Below are 23,375 nucleotides of genomic sequence, written 5' to 3'. Positions count from 1 at the left end.
CACACTCGGCCACTTCTCGCCGCACCCTGTAAATGTGAAAAGGGGCTACAATGGGACTCGTATCAGAGGCCTACCTCCAACAAGGTTGCTTCGTCATCCACAGGTTGTTGTTGTTGCTCCATAAAAAGGAGTTGGATTAAACGAGGAATTGTTAATAAACCTATCGTTATGGAAAAAGAATTTCAATAATTATTGAAAGAATTGAATGATTATTTTAAAAAATCCAGTGATCATTGAAAGAAATCCAGAAAAGCAGAACCTAGAATGGTTATTACTTAACAGTTTTCTTCCCTTTTCTCTTATGATCACTCATCAAACAATCAACATTTTCCACACATTTTTGTTTCTGAATTATCATACATGCCTTGAATTTGGAATTAGGTGAATCTCCTCTTCCACCCTTTGTCTGGAAAACTTTCTCTAGAAAAGGTTTCTTTACCAAAACAGGAAGTACAATCAAATGCTACTTTAGAAAGAAATTCGAAAGGTTGATTTTGAGAAGTCAAAATATTACAATACTGAGGCCGCTTCTGCATCTGTTGTTAAGGGAAACACAAGGTTAAATGGGATTAGGTTTGGGGAAGGTTGAAATGGAAAGATTATGACTATCTTATTAATATGAACGGAAAAACTTAAGGAGGTTAGCATAGTTGAAGCAACGGTACATAACTGTTTGAAGACGACCCGTTATTCACCCAAACCCCAAGGCATAAGAAAACAAAGACAAATGAATGAAGGACCTTAGTGCCTGTTCCAAACTATAAAATAACTTCCCACCCATGAAAAAAATCTAAGTTTAATACACCGACTAAAAAAGGAGGTCCCAACTAGCGGTGAACATGAGTCGAGTCGAACTCAAGTTCAATCAGCTCGAGCTCGGCTTAAGCTCGATAATAGTTTGACAGAAGCAGCTCGAGCTTAACTCGACAGTTACATTTTGAGCTTGAGCTCGACTTGATTAAGGCTTGATAAACTCGTTTTAATATATGAACTATTATTTTGCCATAAATAGAGCTAGACTCGATTAAGGCACAACAAACTTAAAGGAGCTTTTGTAAAAACTTACATAATTAATTAACGTCAATATACCAGTTTTTAATTAAAAAAATGAGTTGAATATTTAAAAAATCACTACACATCATTTTCGAGTCAAGTCGAGCTTTAAGAATTAACTCTGACTCGATTATTTGAACGAATCGACTCATGAACTCAAACTCACTCGATTATTTGAACAAACTCAAGTCGTTAAGCAAGTAACGAGGCCCGAACTTGTTGACGAGCTGACCTTTTAACAGTCGAGTTCATGTTCACCCGTCGTTCACGATCTTACCTTTTAACAGTCGAGCCCATGTTCACCCCTAACTGTCTGTGAGGATTTCACCTCCTCCAAATTAAAATATCATATAAAATATCCTTTGTTTGTTTGGATATATTAGACATGCTCGACACACTCGCTCATTCTGCTTAAGTCTATCATCTCGGGGTGAAGCCCATCGCTTGCAGCAGGGGCCATGGCGTCCTCGCTCTCTTCCTCCTCCTCTATTTCTTCCTCTTTCTCCTTTACGTCCTGCCAAGCTTTCGGCCTCCAGGAGGGAAAGTGGGACTTTGGATTACCTTCTAAGGCTTTCCCCCAGTGTCAGGGATCGATTCATAGGGCGGTGGTGGCCCATGGCGCAACCGTCGGTTCGCCGCGATCTAGAAGCCAGGGCCGTCCTCGGGCACCCGTGCGCAAGCGCCTCTGGAAGGAGGGATTGTATCCTGGTACTTCAGATTCTTCTGTTGCCAGCCCTACTAGGACTCCCATCAAGAACCACAAGAAGAAGATGGATGACAAGAAGGCTGCTAAAGCGTGGGTTCCAACAGTCACCGAATGCCTCGCTGAAAGAATTGCGAAAATGCAGTGGCAGGAAGCCCTCGAGGTAGGCCGGTGTTTTCTGTACGCAGCTACTCCTCACCTGCGCGTTTCCTTTGCATAGTCGTGCTTCAGATATCAATATTTCCACATGCAATGGCAGGAAGCCCTCGAGGTAGGCCGGTTGTCTGCATTGGGTTGTAGCTCAGTCTAATCCATCTGATATTGAAGAAATTCAGAGATCCAGTCCTTAGATTACGATATCATGCATTAAATCCATATCCACTAAGCAATAGATGCATTTCTGTATGTGGTTCCAGTTCAGATTGCCAGTATAAGTTAAACTCTTTTCTGCGACAATTAATCTGGAATTCTAAAATTTCGTGCAAATAATAGAGCGAGCTTTCCAGATCTGAAGCGCATCCAAACAGTTCATCTTTTTTTTTTTTTCCAGATCTGAAGCGCATCCAAACAGTTCATCTTTTTTTTTTTAATTAAAAGAAAAACTGAATTTTAACACTTTGATTACAGAACAAAAAGAAAAAAACTGCAGTCAAAACAAACTTCTGGATTTTTATCTAGTCAGGTACTTGGGCTTTGTATATGTGTGCCCTTGTTTGTGTGGTTTGTTTGTTTAATTAGAGGACGCAATTGCGTTGTTACCAATCTTCGCTCACGCTACCACTGCTGACCTAGGTGTACATTTCTAAGCCTGTCTCTGATTGCCTTTGTGGTTGTGATCTCGTGGTCAATAACGAGAGCTCCTAAATCAAATTCCTTTCATGTTATTAGAATCAACAACGAATTGGACTTAGTTCGGATTTTGGTGTTAATTTGTCCAGATGGATCATGTTAGGTTAGAGCTGGATGTGCAAAAGCTAGAACCAGTTAGGCAATTGGATGTCTTAATTTATTTTGGAATCAAACAAATGTGGACTCACGCCGGGTTTTGATTCGGAGTAGCTCTAGCAATACAATTGTTGACTACATGCCATCTGCTTGCTGAAATGTCCTAAATGTACTCAGTTTGATATTTAATGCCTACCGAAACTTTTAATATTTCACATTTTTATGTTTGCATTGCACACAAACAGCAAACACATATGGAACCTATTGACTTTAATGCACAGCTTGCACTTTACTTAGTATTAGTTGGCATTTCGGAATTATTTATTGAATATTTCCATCGGTACTTTTGTGTGTTTGAAACTGTTCTTGCTGCATCAGCTCGGAGCTGCAATGCTACTTATTCAGGAAAAAGACTGACAACTTTTTAACTCAGTAATCTCTATATTTGTGTCTTGTTTTTTCCTCAGGTCATGTCTTGACTCTTCTATACACAGGTATTCCAAATGCTGAAGGAACAACCATTTTATGAGCCGAAAGCTGGCACCTACATGAAACTCTTTGTCCTGCTTGGGAAATTTGGTCAGCCTTACCGTGCTCTTGAATTGTTCGATGAAATGGTCGAGGAAGGATGTGAACCTACTACTGAACTATACACGGCTTTGCTTAGCGGATATTGCCGGAGCAATCTTCTGGATGATGCATTTTCTGTTCTTGACAAGATGAAGTCTCTTCCTCTGTGCCAGCCTGACGTGTTCACCTATAGCACACTCATAAAAGCTTGTGTTGAAGCTTCTGAATTTGGGCTAGTGGATAGCTTGTTTAAAGAAATGTCAGAACGTGAAATAACTCCAAACACCGTCACACAGAACATTGTCCTGGGTGGTTATGGAAGGGCTGGAAAATATGATAAGATGGAGCAAGTTCTCAATGAAATGCTAGAGAGCACAACTTCTAAACCTGATGTGTGGACAATGAATATTGTTCTGGGCCTGTTCGCTAATACTGGGCAAATTGAGACGATGGAGAAGTGGTATGAAAAGTTTCGGAACATTGGAATTGAGCCTGAGTCTCGGACATTTAACATAATTATGGGAGCTTATGGAAAGCAAAAAATGTATGAGAAAATGACAGCAGTAATGGAGTACATGCGCAAAATGTCATATCCATGGACCACTGCCACGTATAATAATGTGATTGAGGCATTTGCAGATGCTGGGGATGTGAAAAACATGGAGTGTGCATTTGAACAGATGCGCGCTGAAGGTATGAAAGCAGATACCAAGACCTTCTGCTGCCTTATAAATGGGTATAGTAGTGCTGGTCTTTTTCATAAGGTAGTTAGCAGCATCCTGTTGGCAGAGAGACTGGATGTTGTGATGACCACTTTATTTTTCAATTCTGTGATATCTGCCTGTGCAAAGGCAAAAGATCTGATGGAGATGGAGAGGGTTTACCAAAGAATGAAGAAAAAACAGTGTCGGCCCGATGATGCAACATATTCAATCATGATACAGGCCTACCAAGAAGAAGGGATGTATGACAAAATATATGATTTGGACCAGGAAAGATCAAAGATATTGAGCAACTCAGTTGCACATTGAGGGATCTCCTGGAACTGACGGCTTATTTACTGGCTAAAGACTAAATTTTCATACACTAGTTTCTGACCTTTTTGAAGTTGTTAGTGGCAGGAACAGACTTAGAAGGAAACATTCTTGAAATTAAAGATGGTCATTCCCCAAGTTCTAATTCACATGATTGTGGCCGAGGTATAAATGGGAAATTAATTGTTCTAAGTTGAAGCCAAGGAGCTGCTAGTGCTTTGTGCTCTTTAATCATCTATCGATTGACTGGGTCACTGGAGGACTTTGTTTCGTGTCTTGTTTTTATTACTCTATGAGAGCTCAACTTTTGTATGACAAGTGAGAGTTGATTGTTTGATTGTAATTTAATTTTTTTGTGATTGCTATTGACATCCTTGAAACGTGTGACTCAGAAACCATGTTCAGAAACAGTCTTTTATGTTAGTGATTACTAGAGCCAGACTTGGGCCTACTAAAAGGAGGTCTACACTTCGTCATCTTTAGCCTTGAAGAGCATAGTTGCATGGTTTAAAGAGCATAGTATAGTTGGTCTGGCTGGCATGCCGATGAAAGTCCCGTGGTCAATTTGATTCATCTGAATGCAACTCTCTTGGACTGTAAATTATAAATAGAGACATCACTCTCAGTTGTGCTGACTGGCCCCACAGGCGATCACGCCATATGCATAATATTTTAGTTGACATGTGTACTGCTGTCTACCCAAGTCCTAAAGCAATCCTGGACACTATAAATGAAAAAAAAAGTGGACACTAAAGATGAGAAAAAAAGGGCGAGCCTTGGGTTCTCGTCATCTTTATATCTAGTCAAGCTCAGTGTTTTATAGCTGGCTTTTCTGTGACTCATATGATGTTTTGTTTATTTCAATATGTAGGTCCTGAAATGATTTGCATTTGGATTTGAGTCATTTGTTTATTTTCAAACTCGATAAACCAAATTTTGGTAATCATATAAAATCCCGTTGGTATCTCTAGGATAAAATAGTTATTTGTATTTCTTTGTCAAAAAATTAGATGTATAAGTTGGATCTTGTAAGAGATTAAAATCATTATATATATGAATATAAATTTGAAGTATCATAAATCAAATCTGAACATGAGAGTCTGGCCTTATTTTCTTCAAGCATATAGATTTGGACATTTTGACTTTAACCTACAAGAAAAGATATTTGAGAAAAGGCTAGTACCTGTGGCATGTATAAATACTAGTTCCCAGCTCAAATGCATTCCAAGAATGTCTTCTAGTCCTTGGTAAGTAAAATTTATTGACAAGGCTGGGTATTGTGCACGTCATTAAAAAAAAGTTCAACTCATAATAGTTTGCCAGTTATCTTTTATGTGAGGGCATCAGCAATCACTCTGTCTGACATAACTGTAAAATTTAAGTGAAATGAAATCAGAATACGGTATCAATGTAATTCAAACTAGTTCTTTAAACTAAATTCATAATAGCAACCGACTGTAGAAGAATTTTTCTGATCCAATATAGCGGCATCAGTTATAAAACATCTTAAGGCTCCTTCCCCAATATGTGGCAATATAAGTTTAGTGTGAGACATTCTACAGTGTGTCTAGAGAACACAATTACACTTCAATGGATAGGTGAATCTAACACTTCCCTTCCACCTCTAAATAGCCACCTTTAAGAAGGATATAGTGTGTTTGATCCAACATTACCTTCAAATATTCCTTGCCCTACTTTTACAAAAGCAATTTCTAAAAGATATTCTCAATGATATTTTTAGTCAATGAAATAATGAACAGCCTCAATGCCATCGTGGCCAATCAGTATTATTAACACTTGACATTTCTACGGCCTATGATAGCACAAGCTGGAGTTTTTTTTAGGAAAGCTGTTTTCACTGTTGTTTTTTTTTGTGAAGAATGGGTAGAGAAGATGATGATATGCATTACTACAACATCATTTGCATTAGTAATCAATAGAAGAGAGGGTGCCTTCTTCAATAACCAAAGGGGCATTCAACAAGGTGATCCTTAGTAGTTGTTGAAATATTATGTAGAAGGCTGAGGTGAGAAGTCCTAGACATGAAAATTAAAATATCTAAGTTTCTTGGTTATGATATTCTAATCCTTTGGTTTGTTTTTTTGTGGATGACTTCATTTTGTTCTGTGCAGTAGATCTCCCAACAACATGGAGTATTAAGTAAGTGTGGGAAGAGTGTGTAAGTAAGGCAGGATTGGCGGTCAACCTTTCAAAATCCTTTTTGAAAGTAAGCGCTTTATGAAGCTTCTCGTAATTTGATCGATTTATTTATTCCTTTTTTACATGCGGAGGAACATGACATAAATAGAAATATGGAGGACAATCAAAAAAGGGCTAGTGTGCCCTTTTTTACCTTTGATGATGGATTGGATAATATGAAAAGAGAAATCATATTGAAACGTATTTTTATTGATCAATTAGAATTGCCTTCTAGGACTTATAACTGTCTCAAAAGGTCTAATATACATACATTGCTGGACCTTTTGAGTAAAAGTCAAGAAGATCTTATGAGAATTGAGCATTTTCTCAGATTGTTCAAATTTTGGGATGTAACCAAGTTAATATTCCGATAAGTTACATTAGTCTGCCCTTATTTGTGGTAATATGACAGCAAGTTTATGTGAACAATTATGTGCAAAGATGACAGTTCGTTTTGCATCTTTTGTTGTAGGTAGATTATGTCTAATCAAACATGTCATAAATCAAGTTCCAGGTTATTGGCTTATGTGTTTTAAATTGCCTCCTTCTATTTTGAAATGGATAACCTATATAGTTCTTTTTTATGGGATGATAATGACGATAACTATAATATCATGTTGTTAACTGGTCGTCATTGCATGATCCATACGATGAAGGTAGTTCAAGCATTTACAAATATGTTTTTTTATGACAAGGCATGTATAATTTGTTTGGCTATAAGGGTGCATTGATATTCATCCATGTGGGCTCTATTGTGAAGGAAAAAATATCTTAAGAACAATAGCCTATGGTCATGTAAAACAAAAGGCATCTATTGGAGTTGGAGAAGCATCTTGTAGGGTGGGATGAATCCAACCATCTTGTTAGATGGCAGGTGGGAGATGCTAAGTTATTAGATTGTTGATAGAGGATTGGGTGTGACTCATTTCCAATGTTCACAAATCATGCTTGCATCTCTTTCGCTGGAACAGTTCTATCATTCAACTGTTGTGAATCAAAGCAAGGACTTACTTGTTTGGGGTAACAGAGAACAAAACATAGTTATCTAGAGCAGACAATTACAATGACAGTAGGAATAAGGATTAATAGGAAATGTATTTGGTGCAATGATGTAATACCAATGCTAAATGGACCCTCTTTACGGCCCTTGAGGGAAGACTAATAACTATGATAGAGTACAGATCCACTTACCTAATCGACGTCCCTCATGTGGGAAAGCGAAAGAGTCAATTAATTATATCCTTTTTAAATATCCAAAGCAATTACTGTATTGAAATCTATTGGAAGAAAATTTACTATGGAATCTACCCATGTCAATGAAGGACAGGAAATGTCATAGATACCAGAATATCATAACGATATTGAGACTAAGAATTCATGTTCCAAAATTCAAGGTCAGAGATCCAATAAATGTTGAACTTGTATCCATAATTTGATCTTCTAAAATTCAAATTCTAAGAAGATAGATTCAAATCTGGTGATCAACAAGGTTCAAAATTAGTTATTTGGGTGTGATTATGTGGCGATCAGCCTAAGGTTTATGATCCAATACATAGTTTAATCTGATCTAAATCCCTGACACGAGAATTAAGGTCCAAAACCTAAGGTTTGAGATCAAAATCTGAGATCCATAATCCAGAACATGAAGCTCAACATTGTAATTCTTAAAATCCATATCCAAACACTAGAATTGGATTCAATGTGATGCTTAAGATCAATCAAATTCAATCAAGAGATAGGATTTAAATGACTAGGGTTAGGCTGGTCAAAAGGACTGGACTTAGGAAGGTTCTGATCCTAGCTAAATGGTCTGGTCTTGGAGAAAAGGACTAATTCAGCTAGGTCTAATTGCATGGTTTGTGATGTAGACTTTACATTGACTTTATCATGAAATAGGTTTTGTAGAGCTCGGCTAGGTTGGTCTAGACTATTGGGTTTGGGTTTTGATTTAGTGTGCTCTAAGACGAGTCTGGTTTAGGTCTTAGAGGGTAGTAGACTCCACGTCCACATGAACTAGGGTTTTTGAAATTACTTGAAGAAGCTGATTTTGAAAACATTTTCAAGAAAAACTATGATTTCTAATACAGTCTTGCATGAAGACTAGACTGAATGTAGGTGTTCACATACTAGGGCTATGCTGCATGGGATACTCCTAGGCTGACCTACTCTAGTTTTAAACAAGGGGTGCAGGTGGGTGTAGGGTGATCTAGGGGGGCCTGGCTAGGTTCAGTTTTGGAGAGTGGGTTCAGACCTAGGCTGGGTGTAGGTTTACTAGGCTCCGCCCAGGTGCTATTTTTGAAAACCCTAGTTAAATGACATATTGATGTAGGTTGAGCCTAGGCTTGAGTCCATTGGGTTCATATGAATATATATGAAATGATAAATTAGGTTCGTGTGGCTCCTGTGTTAGGTTTTATGAAAATACGTGCATAGTGGAAAATGACCAAAATACCTAAGAAGAAATAAAAAACGGTGGAAAGGGTCATGTGGGTAGGCCAACTGGAATGTGTATTATCCATATAAGAGATATTCCAATTGAGAAGATCTATGGACCTGAGACAAAGAGAAAGGTCTATCTATTTGATTTAGTTATTCAGTTAAACCAATGGTTCGTTGTTGGAGAAGATAGCAACAACCATTTCATCGGACATGTTGACTTTCCAATGGATTTACATGTTTCATTAATGGAAATTGTTTGATGTAATGAGTAATAGGTTCTGGTTGTTCGCCATTCCAGAATTCTTGTCTAGGCAGTTCATACCATCCACAACCTACTGGGATGTGTGCTTGGTAAAAATTAGGCGTCTTGTGAAATTTAGTTAAAAAATGACCATGTTTGCTTCTTCAAAACTCAAATCAATTTGGGTAGTAAGGTGGCCCTTTTTTGAAGCCTGGGCAAGAGTAACATGGAAACTTTTGATTTAAGCCATGTTCGTCTGATCCAAAGCTGAAAATAATTTCTTGAAGTATTTTTGATTGCTACTTTGTGAATAAATGGGAAAATTGACTCTTGGATTTATCATAATTGAGTTTGAAAGATTGAGCTACACTAAAAGTGGATGTCCAAAACCTTACCGAAATTATAAAATGAAAATCGAGCATAAGTTCAAATGAATAAACTGAAATAAAAGTTTGATATACTCAGATTGGACACTAACTAATATGCTCTTAGCTCGATACGAGCTGACATGGTGCATATTATGGGAATTTTAGTTCTGACCTTCTAGGGCTGGTGAGAGAGTGTCATTGAGATTTTAGGACAAAGCTCTAGAACTCAAGTTTGGAATCTAAAACTGAAAGCAATTGAAGAAATACTTTGTATGTGTTGAGAAGAGCTTATGTTTTACTCGGTTTGGATTGACATGGTCTTGGTGCTCTAGAAGGGCAAGATGTCATTTTCAGTTTGGGCAACCTAGGGGATCTGGGTGTAGATGCTCAATGCTGATGTAACAATGGGCTTGTTTGGTCAAGAAACAAAACTTTTTCTTGAATTTAAAATCTCAAGTGAAGGGTAAAATGGTCATTTTTAGACTTGTAAAAATTTGGGTGTTTACAGATGTCCTTTGCTACTATATTAGGACATTATGCTTAGTGATAAAGATAGAATATCAACCCTAGAAATGATGAACATTTGAAATTGGACTTTTGAAAAGAAAATCTATTTTGAAATGTAACAAAAATTATGCCTCAGAGTGAATACTAGCACAATGCTTTTGGAGTGCTTGAAAATGTTTAAATTGATGCATTGGTGTGCAATGTGCTTGTATGCTTATGTGATTATCAAATGCTTGTGAGCAAGAAAAATGCTTGTAAAATTTGATAAAATCCATTTGCTTGTACCTCTTGTGTCTTGTAAGGATATACATTATTATGTCCTTGTAAAATCAAAATTGTTTTAGCCAATACCATGAAATTTGTCTAGAATGATTAGTCTTTCATTTTCAAATGATAAGCCATGAAAAATTGCCCTTTGTGTCATAACATTTCCTGTTTAGGGTTTGTCACTATCCCGATTCCCTTTGTAATCATAAGGAAATTATGTTTTATCATCTGAAAAGTTTGAGTTGTGCAACCTTGATTTTTCAGGTAGACATTTTGCTTGCTTTTTGTTTTTTCTTAAATTTGGTCACTTTTGCTCTTTTCTTATTCTTGTTCTTGCTTTCTTGATTTTTTAGGCCGACCTTCACCTGCATGAGAAATACTCCTACCGCACAGGCTAATGAGGCTCCATCACTTTGATAGTCATGTAGCTTTGTTATGTACAATGTTATATCTATCCAACTTTCTACTGGACTCTTGTATTGAGTTTTGGGTTGATAGCTCTTGGACCAACTGGCCTTAGGGTACCAGGTGTAGGATACCCACCAAAGTCACTTACTCCAGCTTAGAAGGCTTTAGAAGACATGACTGGATAAATGTTAATGAATCACATAACTTCACAAAATCGATGCAAATCAACTTAATGTCTATCTTGTACTCTCAAGAACTGATCCAATGAAACAGTTACATTTAACTGAAGCCCCATCTCTCAATGCTCATTTTGTCATATCTTCCTTGCTTTCTTGGATCAACTGTATGCACCTTAATACGAAAATGAAAAACTTATGTGCACCAAGGTGCGAAAATTGAAAACTTGTGTGAAACTGAATGCAAAATTTGAAAAACCTAAGCACACTGAAATGCAAAACTTGAAAAGCTATGTATCGAATGCTTGAAAAGTTGAGGCTTTCGGAAAGATAACAAAACTTGGAAAATTGTTATGTACTTGGATGTGAAGACATGTGAATTGATTGCTCACAGTTTTTTTTAAGTTTTGAAACTTTCTTATTTAAAAACCTTTTTTATTATTTAAAAGCCTTTTGTGGCCATTTCTTTGTATTGGAATGCAACTAGTAATGCTTCTATTATAAAAAAAAAAAAAAAGATGCCTCAGCATGAAGTCCAGTGAAGAGAATGTATGAGATCATAAGAGAAGTCTAACCACCAAGGAATCAATTGCATATAAGAATACAAAGATGCTTGGATATGAAAGAAGAATAAACTTTTTTGACTCAAGACATTATAGTGGGGATCCACTATCCATATAGTGCATGGGAAAATAAAAAAACAATGCAATAACAAGTTGAATTTAGGCTTCAAAATTCCTCAGGCATCACCTTCTTCCTCAATGCAATATTGTATGAGGCACTTGAGAGGAATACAATCTTCGGTGTTTTGACCATAACTATTGTGAAACTGTAGAATTGATGTCTATTTTTCCCCTTATGGAGTTAGCAAAGCCCCTCTATAAGAAGGTATTCTAAAATTCTCTCCCTCTTTTGCTCAAATTTGGTACTTTCTATTGTTCATCCAACTTGGATATTTTTGTTGCCCCTTTGGATAAAGGTGCCTTAGATTGCTTGTTCACATTCTTGTCTGTTAGCGGCTAGCTTTGCACAAAGCTGGCTTGTGGTTCAACTTGACCATAAAGGCATTGTGTACTTGTTATTTGTGTGGCTTCTTTCTGCTTTGCCCAACTTCTGATTTGAGATAGTCGTTTGTTATGGTCATCTTGATCCTCTCTGCTTTGTTGTAAAATCATAAATATTCATGTTGTACAAGATGGTACCAGAGATACTCATAGAATCTCCCGAGAATCATAGTGAGTGGATGGACCTTAGGCATTGGGCTTGTTGTTTGCCACTCCTGAATAAGCCTGGGCATTGGCTTGGTCCAGCCCGATAAGTAGCCAGGCTCTGGCCAGCCTAACACCCGAAACCCGAGCCCGAACCTGGCTAGGGCCAACTCTAATTAAATTTAAAAATCTATTTTTAATATAAATATATATATATATATGTAATTAATCATAATAAAATATTATATTTATATATATAAATTAATAAAATAAATATTTTAAAAAATAGTAGACCCACCCGCGCTTATCAAGCCTAATTGGGTCGGCCCGGTACCCTTTTTTTGGGGCCCGAGCCCGAGTTGGGCTGGGTACCAGGTACCCACTGGCGGCCCGGCCTAGTGCCCAGGCTCATGTCAAAGGTTTATGAGGCTATTGATGGATGTCATAACAAAAACATTTGACTCATATTTTTCAATGAAGATATTGACTACTTCATCGAAATCCCTCATTTGTGTAGAAACAATGGATTCTAGATACCAGTGAGTGGCATCCCCATTCAGGCTCCATGGGAAACAAATGAACAAGTTACATTGTTGTCCATGAATTTTCTGCATTCAGCAAAGAAGATCGACATATGAGTATGAGGGTTCTTAGAACCCTTAAACTTATTGAATCCATGTGGAAGTCCCTCGAGGTCATCATTATCCAGACCTTTGCAAAAATCCCACCTGGAATATGTCTTCTTGCCCTTGCTTTGCATATGCAAGACAGTTTTCTCCATCTTCTATCCAGGACTAGATAGGGTCTATCAAATGCCCTGTGGAGACCTTTGGCTTTTTTGCCTTGGTAGAGCCCTCTGAATTCTTGTTACTTGGCTCAGCCGCTGCTCAATCATTCATTATCTACTGGATTGTCTTCTAAATCACCAGCATGTGAGTAAGATCGACTTGTGGGTTTTCCATATCTTCCTAGATTTGTGATTCTCTCTCCTCTTTGCCTTGTGATCTTATATGTGGAGCCACGATGAGTGCTTGTGATGCTTAATATTTGATGAATGATATGTGAGTCCCAAACAAAAGGATTATGATTAAGGATAAAGCATGGATGAAAAATAATGGCATGATTGGATGGAGTGTGGAAGGACTGACATACAAGAAAGAAGGAGTGAAATAGGAAGGTTGGCTAGACTTCATAAAGAGATTGTGTCTATCATGATCAACCCAATAGGAGATTTAGACTTCATGTGTGACATTTTTGACCTTGGCAGACTGAAGAAATCTAGGGGACAACACAAAGATTGAAAATCTTGGATGGTGTTCACAAAAGGAAAAATTGGTCTCTTTCAAATTTTTGTCCAATGTTTGATGAAAATTTTGTGTTTGGTGCAATGTGATGCATGTAGAAGAGACAAACATGTAACTAGATCATACACAAAATGGTTTTAAATAGCACTCCCTAATGATACAACTCTATCATACAATTATTTGAAAATGGCATGGTCACTTAAATTGGATATCTAGGATTTAAAATTATTCAGTTGTTCCATATATTAGATATGGTTATATACCTATTTAGAAAGTCTAGAGTACCTGGCATAGGCTCCTCCAAATGGGTTTAAAAAAAATTATGAATCTCCATTCCCTTTGATCACTCACCAATATACTGGGCTAATGTTTCTATACGGGTGAGGGGAGGTCCAATACCTACCTCTAGTAGGTTGTTCCAACCATTGAACCACCTCAAGGTAATGCATACAGGAGGAATTCTGTGACGTGTTTACCATGACATATAAATGAAAGGAAATTTTGAAATATGCAAGCACATGCACAGACAGTTGTCTCTAATGCAGTGTAGCCTAAGCCATCTTATATCAAAAAAATCCTAATTTGAGAAAGGCAACATGTAATCCTATATATGTGTGAGCATGAAAAAGCTGTCTCCATTCAAGGCCCTAATACACATCAGAAATATACATTCAGCAATCATGAGGACACCTAAGTCATTCTAAGGATGAGGAAACATTTGGACAATAGAAATTAGAACATTTTTTACTAGTCAAACAGTGACTGGTCCCATCACAATCACCACTTTCATCATTTTACATGCAGACTATATAAATGAGAGATATTGCATGTATTTGCCTTTGTTTCCTTATGTGGAATTCTTAAAGATGGGACTCAACCCATCAGTATGAGGGTTGACCATTCCTGACGCTTTAATTGGGGTAATGAGACCAAGGACTAAACTAAATATTCCAATTCTTAAGTCTAAATGTCATCGAAAACCTAATAAAACAAACATGCCCTAGTTTCAAAATTATGCATGTTTTGAAATGTAAGCAAATCTTAGAAGTAGACTGATGAACAAATGAGAATCAGTTTGACAGGTTGTTCATGTCATCATCATAGATCAATGCAAATCCATGTAGTAAGTCTAATACGATGCATGTGAAACTAGATCAAGTAGCTTTGGAGTCCAGTCTATACTAGGGTTTTCTTTTAAGGGAAACTTGGATTGAATCCAACTCTAGTACTCATGATACAAGAGATTTTAATGTCATAGAGGCCAAAATATCATACCATGTTGTTGAGACTTGGAATTCATGATCCAAAGTTCAAGGTCTATGATCCAGTAAATTTCAAATTTGTGTTCATAATTTGATCTTCTAAAATCCAAATTCTAAGAAGGTGGATCTAAATCTGGTAATCAATATGGTTCAAAATTCTAAATTTTGGCCTGATCATGAGGGGATCAGCCTCAGGTTTTTGATCTGATATCATAGTTCAAAATCTGATATGAAAACCAAGAGTTGAGACTTAAGATCCAAATTCAAACAAATTAGAATTGGATTGAATATCATGCTTAAGATCAACCAAATCCAATTAAGATCTAGGATTTAAATGACTAGGGCTAGGCTGGTCAAAAGAAATGGACTTAATGAAGGGTGTAATTCTACCTAAAAGGAGTCTGGTCTTGGAGAAGAGGTCTAACTCAGCTAGGTCTGACTGCATGGTTTATGGTGTCGACTTCACATTGACTTCATCTTGAAATAGGTCTTGTAGAGGTCGTCTAGCTATATCTAGAGTATTAGGGTCTGGGTTTTGAGTAGTAGCTCTAAGACCGGACTGGGTTAGGTGTTAGAGGAGTGGACTAGGTTTGGACTCTACATCTACATGACCTAGCATCTTTGAAATTATTTGAAGAAGCTGATTTTGAAAACATTTTAAAGAAAAACATTGTTTTCTAATATTGTCCTGCATGAGGAGTAGACTGAATTTAGGTGTTCACATACCAGGGCAATGCTGCAAGACATGCTACTAGTTTGACCTGGTCTAGTTTCAAACAAGGAGTGCACTCCCACGACTTCTGCACTGAGCTTAGTTGAGTCTAGGTTGAGTGCCAATGCAGCCCGAACCAAGACTTAGACCAAAGACTAAAAATTGTAATTTGGTTGAGCCAAGCCTTTATGACTACACAACTAAAATTTTTACCAAATTTATTGGGCTCTCCAGGCAGCTCAAAAATTGTGTGGCAGAGGGGGCATGACCCTTTTTATGGTACTGAAGGGGGGTCAACCCTCTTGAAACTTTTCATCTAGGACTAAACTTTGGTCCTCTTCTCCTCCAAAACACAAAACTTTGGGTTCAAAAATGTTTTCAATAGAAATTTATTCACTATGGTCTCATACTGAATCTGAATTCAATTTCATGAAAAACAACACTTGAACGGAGAAGTGTTTATTGATTCATGATAAAGGATTCAGATTGAGATTGAGCATAAAAAAGGAATGATGCAAGGACATGAGTAAAACACATATTAAAACCATAATTTAAAAGAAACATTAAACAAAAAAATGTTCATTATGACCACATTCGGATATTGATTCTGATTTCATATGTGTTGGTGTACTCAACAAATAATTTCTCATGATTCATGTCCCTTCATATGAATTGACATTAAGCATGGAGTGAGAAAATAATGATACATTTTTGAAATATAATGTGCATTAAGCTCACACGTGGATCCTGGATTTGGGTTTAATACTAGGACCTATATCAGGATCCAAATCTGAAAAATATTTTAGAAGATGGATCTGGATATGATACTAAGATATGGGTAATGATATGATATTGAAATTTGAAATTTGAAATAATGGATCTGGATCTATGAGCATAGATCACAAATCTTAAGATTTGGATATGAGATCCAGGTATGGAAGTTGGACTTGGATATGAAATCTGGATCAGGAACCTGAATTGCTGATCTGGAATGGTGTGAACCTAGACCTGGGTTGACCTGAGCTAGGAGTGTTTAGGCTGAGTGACATGGGTTGGACCTAGCTAGGTTCAATTTTGAAAAGTGGGTTCAGACCTAGGTTGGGTGCAAGTTTACTAGGCTCAACACCCGGGTGCTATTTTTTAAAACCCTAGTTCAACAAGGATTTGAGGTGGGCTGAGCCTAGGCTCGAGGTCGCTTGGTTCATGTGAACGTATATGAAATGCTAACTTAGGTTCATAGGGCTCTTAAGATAGGTTTTATGAAAAATATGTGCATAGTAACAATGACCAACATACCCCCAAAGAGGAAATTAAAACTGATGAGTCATGTGGGTAGGCCGACCAACTGGGACGTCACATGGTAAAAGTGAAGCATATTATGAAATTTGGTTGAAAAATGACCTTGTTTGCCCGTCAAAACTCAAAACTTCAATTATTGTGTGTAGTAAGATTGCCCTTTTTTACAGCCTAGACAAGGGTAACATGAGAACTTTTGGTTTAAGCCATGTTTGTCTCATCCGAAGCTGGAAATAGTTTCTTGAAGTGTTGCTGATTGCAACCATATGACAAAATCAAGAATTCATTCTCAGATTGATCAGAATCGAGTTCGGGACATAGAGGTACACTGAAAGTGGATGATCGAACCTTACTGAATTTGTAAAATGAAAATCAAGAACAATTTCAAATGAATGAATGAAACCAAAGTTTGGAATACTTATATTGGACACTGAAGAGTATGACCTTAGCTCGGTATGAGTTGACATGGTACAGATTGTGAGAATTTTAGCTTACACCGCCTAGGGCTGGTGAGAGAGTCGCTCTAATTTTAGGACAAAGCTTTAGAACTCAAGTTTGGATTTTGGAACTGAAAGTAACTGAAGAAATACTCTCTATGCATTGAGGAGGGCTTATATTGATCTCTATTCGGATTGACACGGTCTTGGTGCTCTTCAATTGGCAGGTGTCTGGTTTCAGTGAGTTGATTGAGCTAGAGTGAGCTGACTTCAAACCCTTGGTGAGCTGACTCCAACAACTCTTGAAGTCATGTAAAGTTAAAGAATTGTTTATCTTGAAGTCCAATGTCTTTTTACTATATTTCTGTTTGTTAATTGATTCTTCATATTTTATAACAAAGCCACTTAAAGATGTATTTAAATTGATCCAGTTTTTAAAATCGTTATTCATACTTTTACTTTATTGAGTCATAAATATACCTCCAATAAATCCAAAAACAATTTTCTAGCTATCCATCTCAACATATTGAATGTTGAAAAAGAAATCGTAAGTCCTATCACTCTTCTTCCTGAAGTAGTCCATCATTGTGTGTTCTTTTTGTTTCTCGAACTAATTTTTCTTGCAAACAAATTGTGTATAAGATATAACTATACACCTTCTTAGAGTCACATGTACGTGTATCAAAACCTTCTACCATTGCATACGTATTATAAAACCAATATGATTCGAAGTACAATCAAACAACATTCCTTTCGCTCACATAGCCATTGTCATTGTTTGGGATTATTTGAGTTACGGCAGTACAATGTTCCATGTTGACATCATTAGTCGCTTCAATATTATGAATCTCGATTGCATCTTCTCTTTCATCCTTGTTTCCATGCTCAATCACATCGTTATCATCCAAAATTCTCATCATTTCACATTCAACAAAGACATGTCTTGACTTGCACCTATAGACATGTCCAACTTCCTTGCAACATTAGAACTTGCAAAGCTACAACTATGAAGCATGCTTGACAACATTTTTGCAATAAAAATAACAAGCAATAACAATCATTTATAAAGAATTGAAGACCAAAAAATGGAGTTTGCAAAATCTTAAACCTAATAGGTGCACTTGTTTTTTACAGATGCATGTTATATAGAATAAAGAGAATTAATATACAGTTGGCATGTAATTTATTGTAAAAGTCTCTCATTATTATTCATGATTATTATATCATCCACATGGCAGAGCAAGTAAACATATGCATATAAAGAATCATACTAAAAAAAAAAAAGAAGATTGTCAAACTACGTTAGAACCCATGGTGAAAAAGGAAGAAACTAGAATAATCAAACCATATTGGAGCGGACTGCTTCAGTCCACATATAGAGCCTAATTGAGATGACAAACATGTTTTGATTGGGAATCATCTTGATACCCTTGGGTCCCATAGAAATGTTTATCTAAATTTTAATTTATATTTTAGACTGGTTCATAGGTGGGACATATGATTACATGCGTAGTTGTAGATGGCCCTCACAGTCCTACTTCAATTATAACTGATGTTGTTAAATAGGTTGGTGCGAAGTGTTGCATTGAGCCTATGGAACGACGCCTAGCGCGGCGATGCATAATAATCAAGACAAAAAATGTCAAATATATAATATCTACAAAAAATAATGTCAACATGTTGAATAACGTGCTCGGCATTTTCCACAATGTTCGGAATTGCTCCAATCGCAACTAAAAGTGTTCATTATTTTCAGCTATATAGAAGAATAAAAGAGTGGTCCTTACGTTTTTATTAGACCAAAAGTTGTTCCACAACAGACTACGAGCCAAAGCTTCTCCCAAAAGTAGGCTTCCAATATTCATGCTCCACTATGGGATCTAATTTTTGCTCGTAATATTAGAAAATATCTTGATGGGTACATAACAACTAAAAAAGAAAAATTCTTAGGGTCACAAACCCCCCCCCCTAAAAAGGTGTATTAAATAGATAATGGGAAGAATTTAACCAAAATTCTTGTTTATCTTTGTCAGAAATTAACCCAATAAAACGTACATTAAATATTGTAAAGAAATTAACCAATAAATAACTATTTATCTTGTTTGGAATGGTTGAAGACATTAATAAAAGGACATGTTATAGTGTTTAGTAAATCTATATGCTGGGGGAGCACCAAATAACATGGCCCTCGCACATTCATTTAAATGCAAGGGGGTCATGCGTTCAATCGCTTTCGAAGTTTTCACAAGCATTAACACATAAAAGTTCGTCGTTTATTACTCAAAAATTGGAGTAAAAAAATGGTTCTTGCATAAAAATCGACATATACACAAGCAATTTTTTTTAACAAACTTAATTTATCAACGAGAAGGACAAAATATAGCTCTGCCAATAAAACATAAAATATTTTCCTCATAATCATTTATTCTTTTTTTTTTGATACCGTGTAAGGAGAAGTTACGCACAAGAATTTAATATGGGCCATCAATGGAGAACGGAGGTGAGTCGGGGAGGGAGGCAAGGAGGGAGGGAGGGAGGGAAGGAAGAGAAGCAGCAGAGAGGGGAATCCAGAAAAAGGTTCTCTTTTTCTCTTTTCAGCCTTGGATTAGAGAAAGCCCAAAACCCATTTATGGTTTGCCTCATATTCAGGTGTGCGGGACGTCATGGAGAGGAGCAGAAAATCAATTCCAGTGCACGCTTGAGGGAGTGCCTCCGTCCATCCCCACTCCCCTGAGTGAGAGTAAGTGCCATCGAACATGGACAGCGAGTCAACGCCCTAATCTCCATGTTGTCTTTCATGTATATGCAAAACCGAAACTGCAAGTTTTGGCCTGCAGTATTGACAAAAATGTCGTAGTTTCGAATCCAATTACAGGAGAAGAACTTCTAGGAGCCAATGGGCGATGCTTGGTTAACCACCGCGCTGTCTCTGTTAGGAGCCGGATGCATCGTCCTTGCACATTACCTCATTGGCAGTCGGAGGAGGGACGCCGTTGCTCCTGCATCTTCCGCCAATGCATCCAGAGAGTCCCGAAGGAATAAGGTTCAGCCTCACGAGATCGAGCGTCTAGCTTCTCTCTTCGAAGATTTCAAAATGGTTTGCCTTGTTCTCCTGCAATTTTGTCGTTGGACTGTTTTACTGTAAAAAACAACAATCTTATTTGAGTTCTAAATTGCATAATGTTGTCGATGATTTATTTTGGGTTTCCCCTATTGTTGTTACGTGTGCATTTTTGAATTATTTTGTCTCCTGGAATTATATTTAAGAATTGAAACTCCAGCCTTTGTATATGTTCATTGCATGGCATATTATTTGAGCAAAATTATCCTCACATAAAACTCTCTGACTAAAGAGTGTTCGGATACGTTATCCTGTTGTCATAGTCATTTACCAATCCATAATACTTTTTCCTCCTAGAACATAGAGAGCTCCTTTACCATTTGGCCTTGTTATTGTCTAGTCAAAACCATTACACACAACGGCTGCCTAAGGTGTCCATCATGGCTTATCGTTGGTAACATTCTTGATATAGATGCTAGGGATGTGAAAAGTCATTTTTAGTGTTAACAAGTGCTACATGAAGAGTAAAATATCTAGTGAAAAATCTCATTGAGCATCAAAATCATGTAAAATGAAATGTATGCCAGAAACTAAATTATGTGGAATGATATTTATTAGGTTCTTATGTAGCATGATATTAGTACACTTTGGCCCAAGAAGAAAGAAGGTCATGGCTAAGAATGCGATTTTCTGGTCATTATTATCTTGAATAGTTATGTAAGCAATTGAGGTAGCTAGCAGACAACAATAATATGATCATTGTGGAAAAATACATACAATTCAAATGGCTTGTTGCTTTTGGTATAATCCTTGTGACATTCAAGTACATCCTTTGAAAAGGTTATATTACAAAGTTTATAAAGAACACTGGACTGTCTATGAAGGCAATCCGTCTCCTTTACCGAGAATCCTTGTTCTATATCCCATGTGCCTTCTGGTGGCAGAGCCAGGAATGTAAATAGGTGTAAATGCAAGCCGTATAATAAGGAAAATACCAGCATCTAGGGCCAAACGAAAGAACTAATCAATAAAGTTACTTTTGTTGATTTATTCCTATTATCAAACTAGACAAAAATAGTGAGTTTTGTTAATGAAAAAGATTTCATTTGCAGCAAATGTTATTCAGTGTTGCAGAAATAGAAAGGGCTCCAGGGCATCAAATGGGTAGCAAGATGGTCTTCTTTTTCCATGTTTCCTGTATTACTCTCATTTGAATGTCTGGATAGACCTATACCCTCTATAATTATCACAATTTCACAATAACCTAAGTATTCTCATGTTGATTACTCTCTCTCTCCCTATCTATTCTTCCATCCATCTATCTATATGATTCTATCTATCTATCTATCTATGTGCTGAATGAAAATTGTGCTGTCCATAAGGGTAACTTGGTCCTTCAAGTTAACATTAATTTGTTTAAGTTATATGTGAGTGTATCATTTAGGTCGATAAGTTCTCATGTTGTTTATTCTCTCTCCCTCTTTCGCCCTCTCTCTCCCTCTCTCTCTCTCTCTCTCTATATATATATATATATATATATATATATATATATATATATATATCTATGTGCTGAATGAAAATTGTGCTGTTCATAAGTGTAACTTGGTCCTTCAGGTTAACATTAATTTGTTTAAGTTATATATGTGTGTATCTTTCAACTTAAATTGAAAGTTTTTGATAATAGACGTAATGGTAGGTAGTGTGAGCTATGAACTTATTATAGTTAAGGATAGAAAACCTGACTTAAGAAGGATAAACTCAAAGTTTGATTATATGGAACATTTATGATTTTCTGGTATTTGAAGAGGCATTATTGAGGGAAGAGCTTTTTGCAGGGAAACTTGCAAGTCAAGTTTGGGGCAGTTGCTTATCAGAATTTAGTGTTGGTGGGCAATGTTGTAAAAGGCGTAGCGTAACGCGTATTGGTTGGGCCGACTTATACGCCGTATCGTAACGTATTGCAAATGTAGCATAACGTATCGTAAAATTAATTATTGATTTAAAAATATTAAAAAAATCATAAAAAAGAGAAAAAAAACATAGCAAAAACCGAAAAAATAAACAGAAAATAAAAAAATCAAGAAAAATGTATTCAATATATATAAGAAAACATCATAAATAAGGAAGAAAGGAACACTCATTTATATCAACAACACATTAAAAAAATAAGAAATTCAAAATAACATAAGAAGCATCCATCACCATTTTAGACTTGAAAATTTTATAGATTACATCACAATTCATAAGTTGAAAACATATAGTTATCATCTTTCATAATTCAACTATAATCCTCTTCATTTTTTATGAATCCTTTGTGATTTTCGATGAAAATGGACAAAATCTCTCCCTCTCACGTCTCTTGGAATATTTAGAAACAAGAAAAGAAAGAGAGAGGAGTGTAGGATTTGAAATATAGCACAAAAATGCGGTTTTCCTCGTATCGTACGAAACGGGCGAGTATCGTATAGGTTTTTTAGACCTATACAATATGTATCGTACGATACGGATAACATTACTCTCCCTTGATGCCAGTTCCTTAGCTTTAGGTTTTGGGTTAGAGTAGGCCCACCTAGATCAAAACATGGTTCTACTGCTGGTTTCTTTCAAACTTCCTTTCTTACTGTGGTTATCATACGTTTAAAGCAATACTTAGTTGTTAGCCGCTTCAATACTCAGTAATTGGTTTTAGCTGAACATTTAGAAAGCCAATGCAAAATGTCAATGGTCAGGCATTCGCTGAATCTGAAAGTAGCTGCTTCTGGTCATTCATTACAAGTCCATATTTCCTAAACACTTGTTTATAATTTAGTCCACATTAGAAAATATTTATGGTTTAACTTGCTATGGAAAAAGTCTTTTTTATTTGATAAGTATCTGGCAATCTATGTCACATGGACACGGCAAAATGGGCCGCGTACCGGTGTCAACACTCCGACACCTGGATACCGACACTTGGACATGGCAGGATACGTTTTGGATCGGGTCTGGGTCAGACCTGATCCAAACCACTTTACTAACCTAACCAATGTTGTACAATACGTAGGGGTGGGCATCGGGCCGGGCCGGGCCGGCCCGGTCCGCTAAAACCCGGGCTGGCCCGGTCCGCTAAAACCCGTCCCGGCCCGATAATGTTGCCGGGCCGGGCCGGGTACCGGGCCGAGTCCACCAAAATCAGGCCCAGCCCG

General features: G+C 36.9%; 2 protein-coding genes across 4 annotated transcripts in view; both read left to right on the top strand.

Moving 5' to 3' along the window:
• The first annotated feature begins 1,446 nt into the window (after window positions 1–1,446).
• LOC116255129 (pentatricopeptide repeat-containing protein At3g06430, chloroplastic) lies at window positions 1,447–4,781 on the top strand. The gene is made up of 2 exons (XM_031630888.2): window positions 1,447–1,919; window positions 3,196–4,781. Exons 1-2 carry the CDS (start codon window positions 1,512–1,514, stop codon window positions 4,300–4,302), a joined length of 1,515 nt encoding a protein of 504 aa, XP_031486748.1. The 5' UTR covers window positions 1,447–1,511; the 3' UTR covers window positions 4,303–4,781.
• A 14,854-nt stretch (window positions 4,782–19,635) lies between these two features.
• The window catches only part of LOC116254202 (uncharacterized), a 41,888-nt gene continuing 38,148 nt past the window's right edge, over window positions 19,636–23,375 (top strand). Inside the window, exons 1-3 of one of the 3 annotated variants that reach the window (XM_031629403.2) lie at window positions 19,636–19,706; window positions 19,779–19,869; window positions 20,005–20,172. In XM_031629403.2, the coding sequence (XP_031485263.1) occupies window positions 20,026–20,172 (147 nt within the window). In that variant the 5' untranslated portion in view covers window positions 19,636–19,706; window positions 19,779–19,869; window positions 20,005–20,025. Of the gene's footprint in view, window positions 19,707–19,778; window positions 19,870–19,986; window positions 20,227–23,375 lie in introns of all 3 variants that reach the window. The other 2 variants (XM_031629401.2, XM_031629402.2) reach the window with 2 other exon arrangements.

The sequence above is a fragment of the Nymphaea colorata genome, chromosome 5 (genome assembly GCF_008831285.2).
Source record: "Nymphaea colorata isolate Beijing-Zhang1983 chromosome 5, ASM883128v2, whole genome shotgun sequence".
NCBI classification, from domain to species: Eukaryota; Viridiplantae; Streptophyta; class Magnoliopsida; order Nymphaeales; family Nymphaeaceae; genus Nymphaea; species Nymphaea colorata.
Note: the sequence above shows the minus strand (reverse complement) of the source record. Positions and strands in the feature narration are given on the sequence as shown.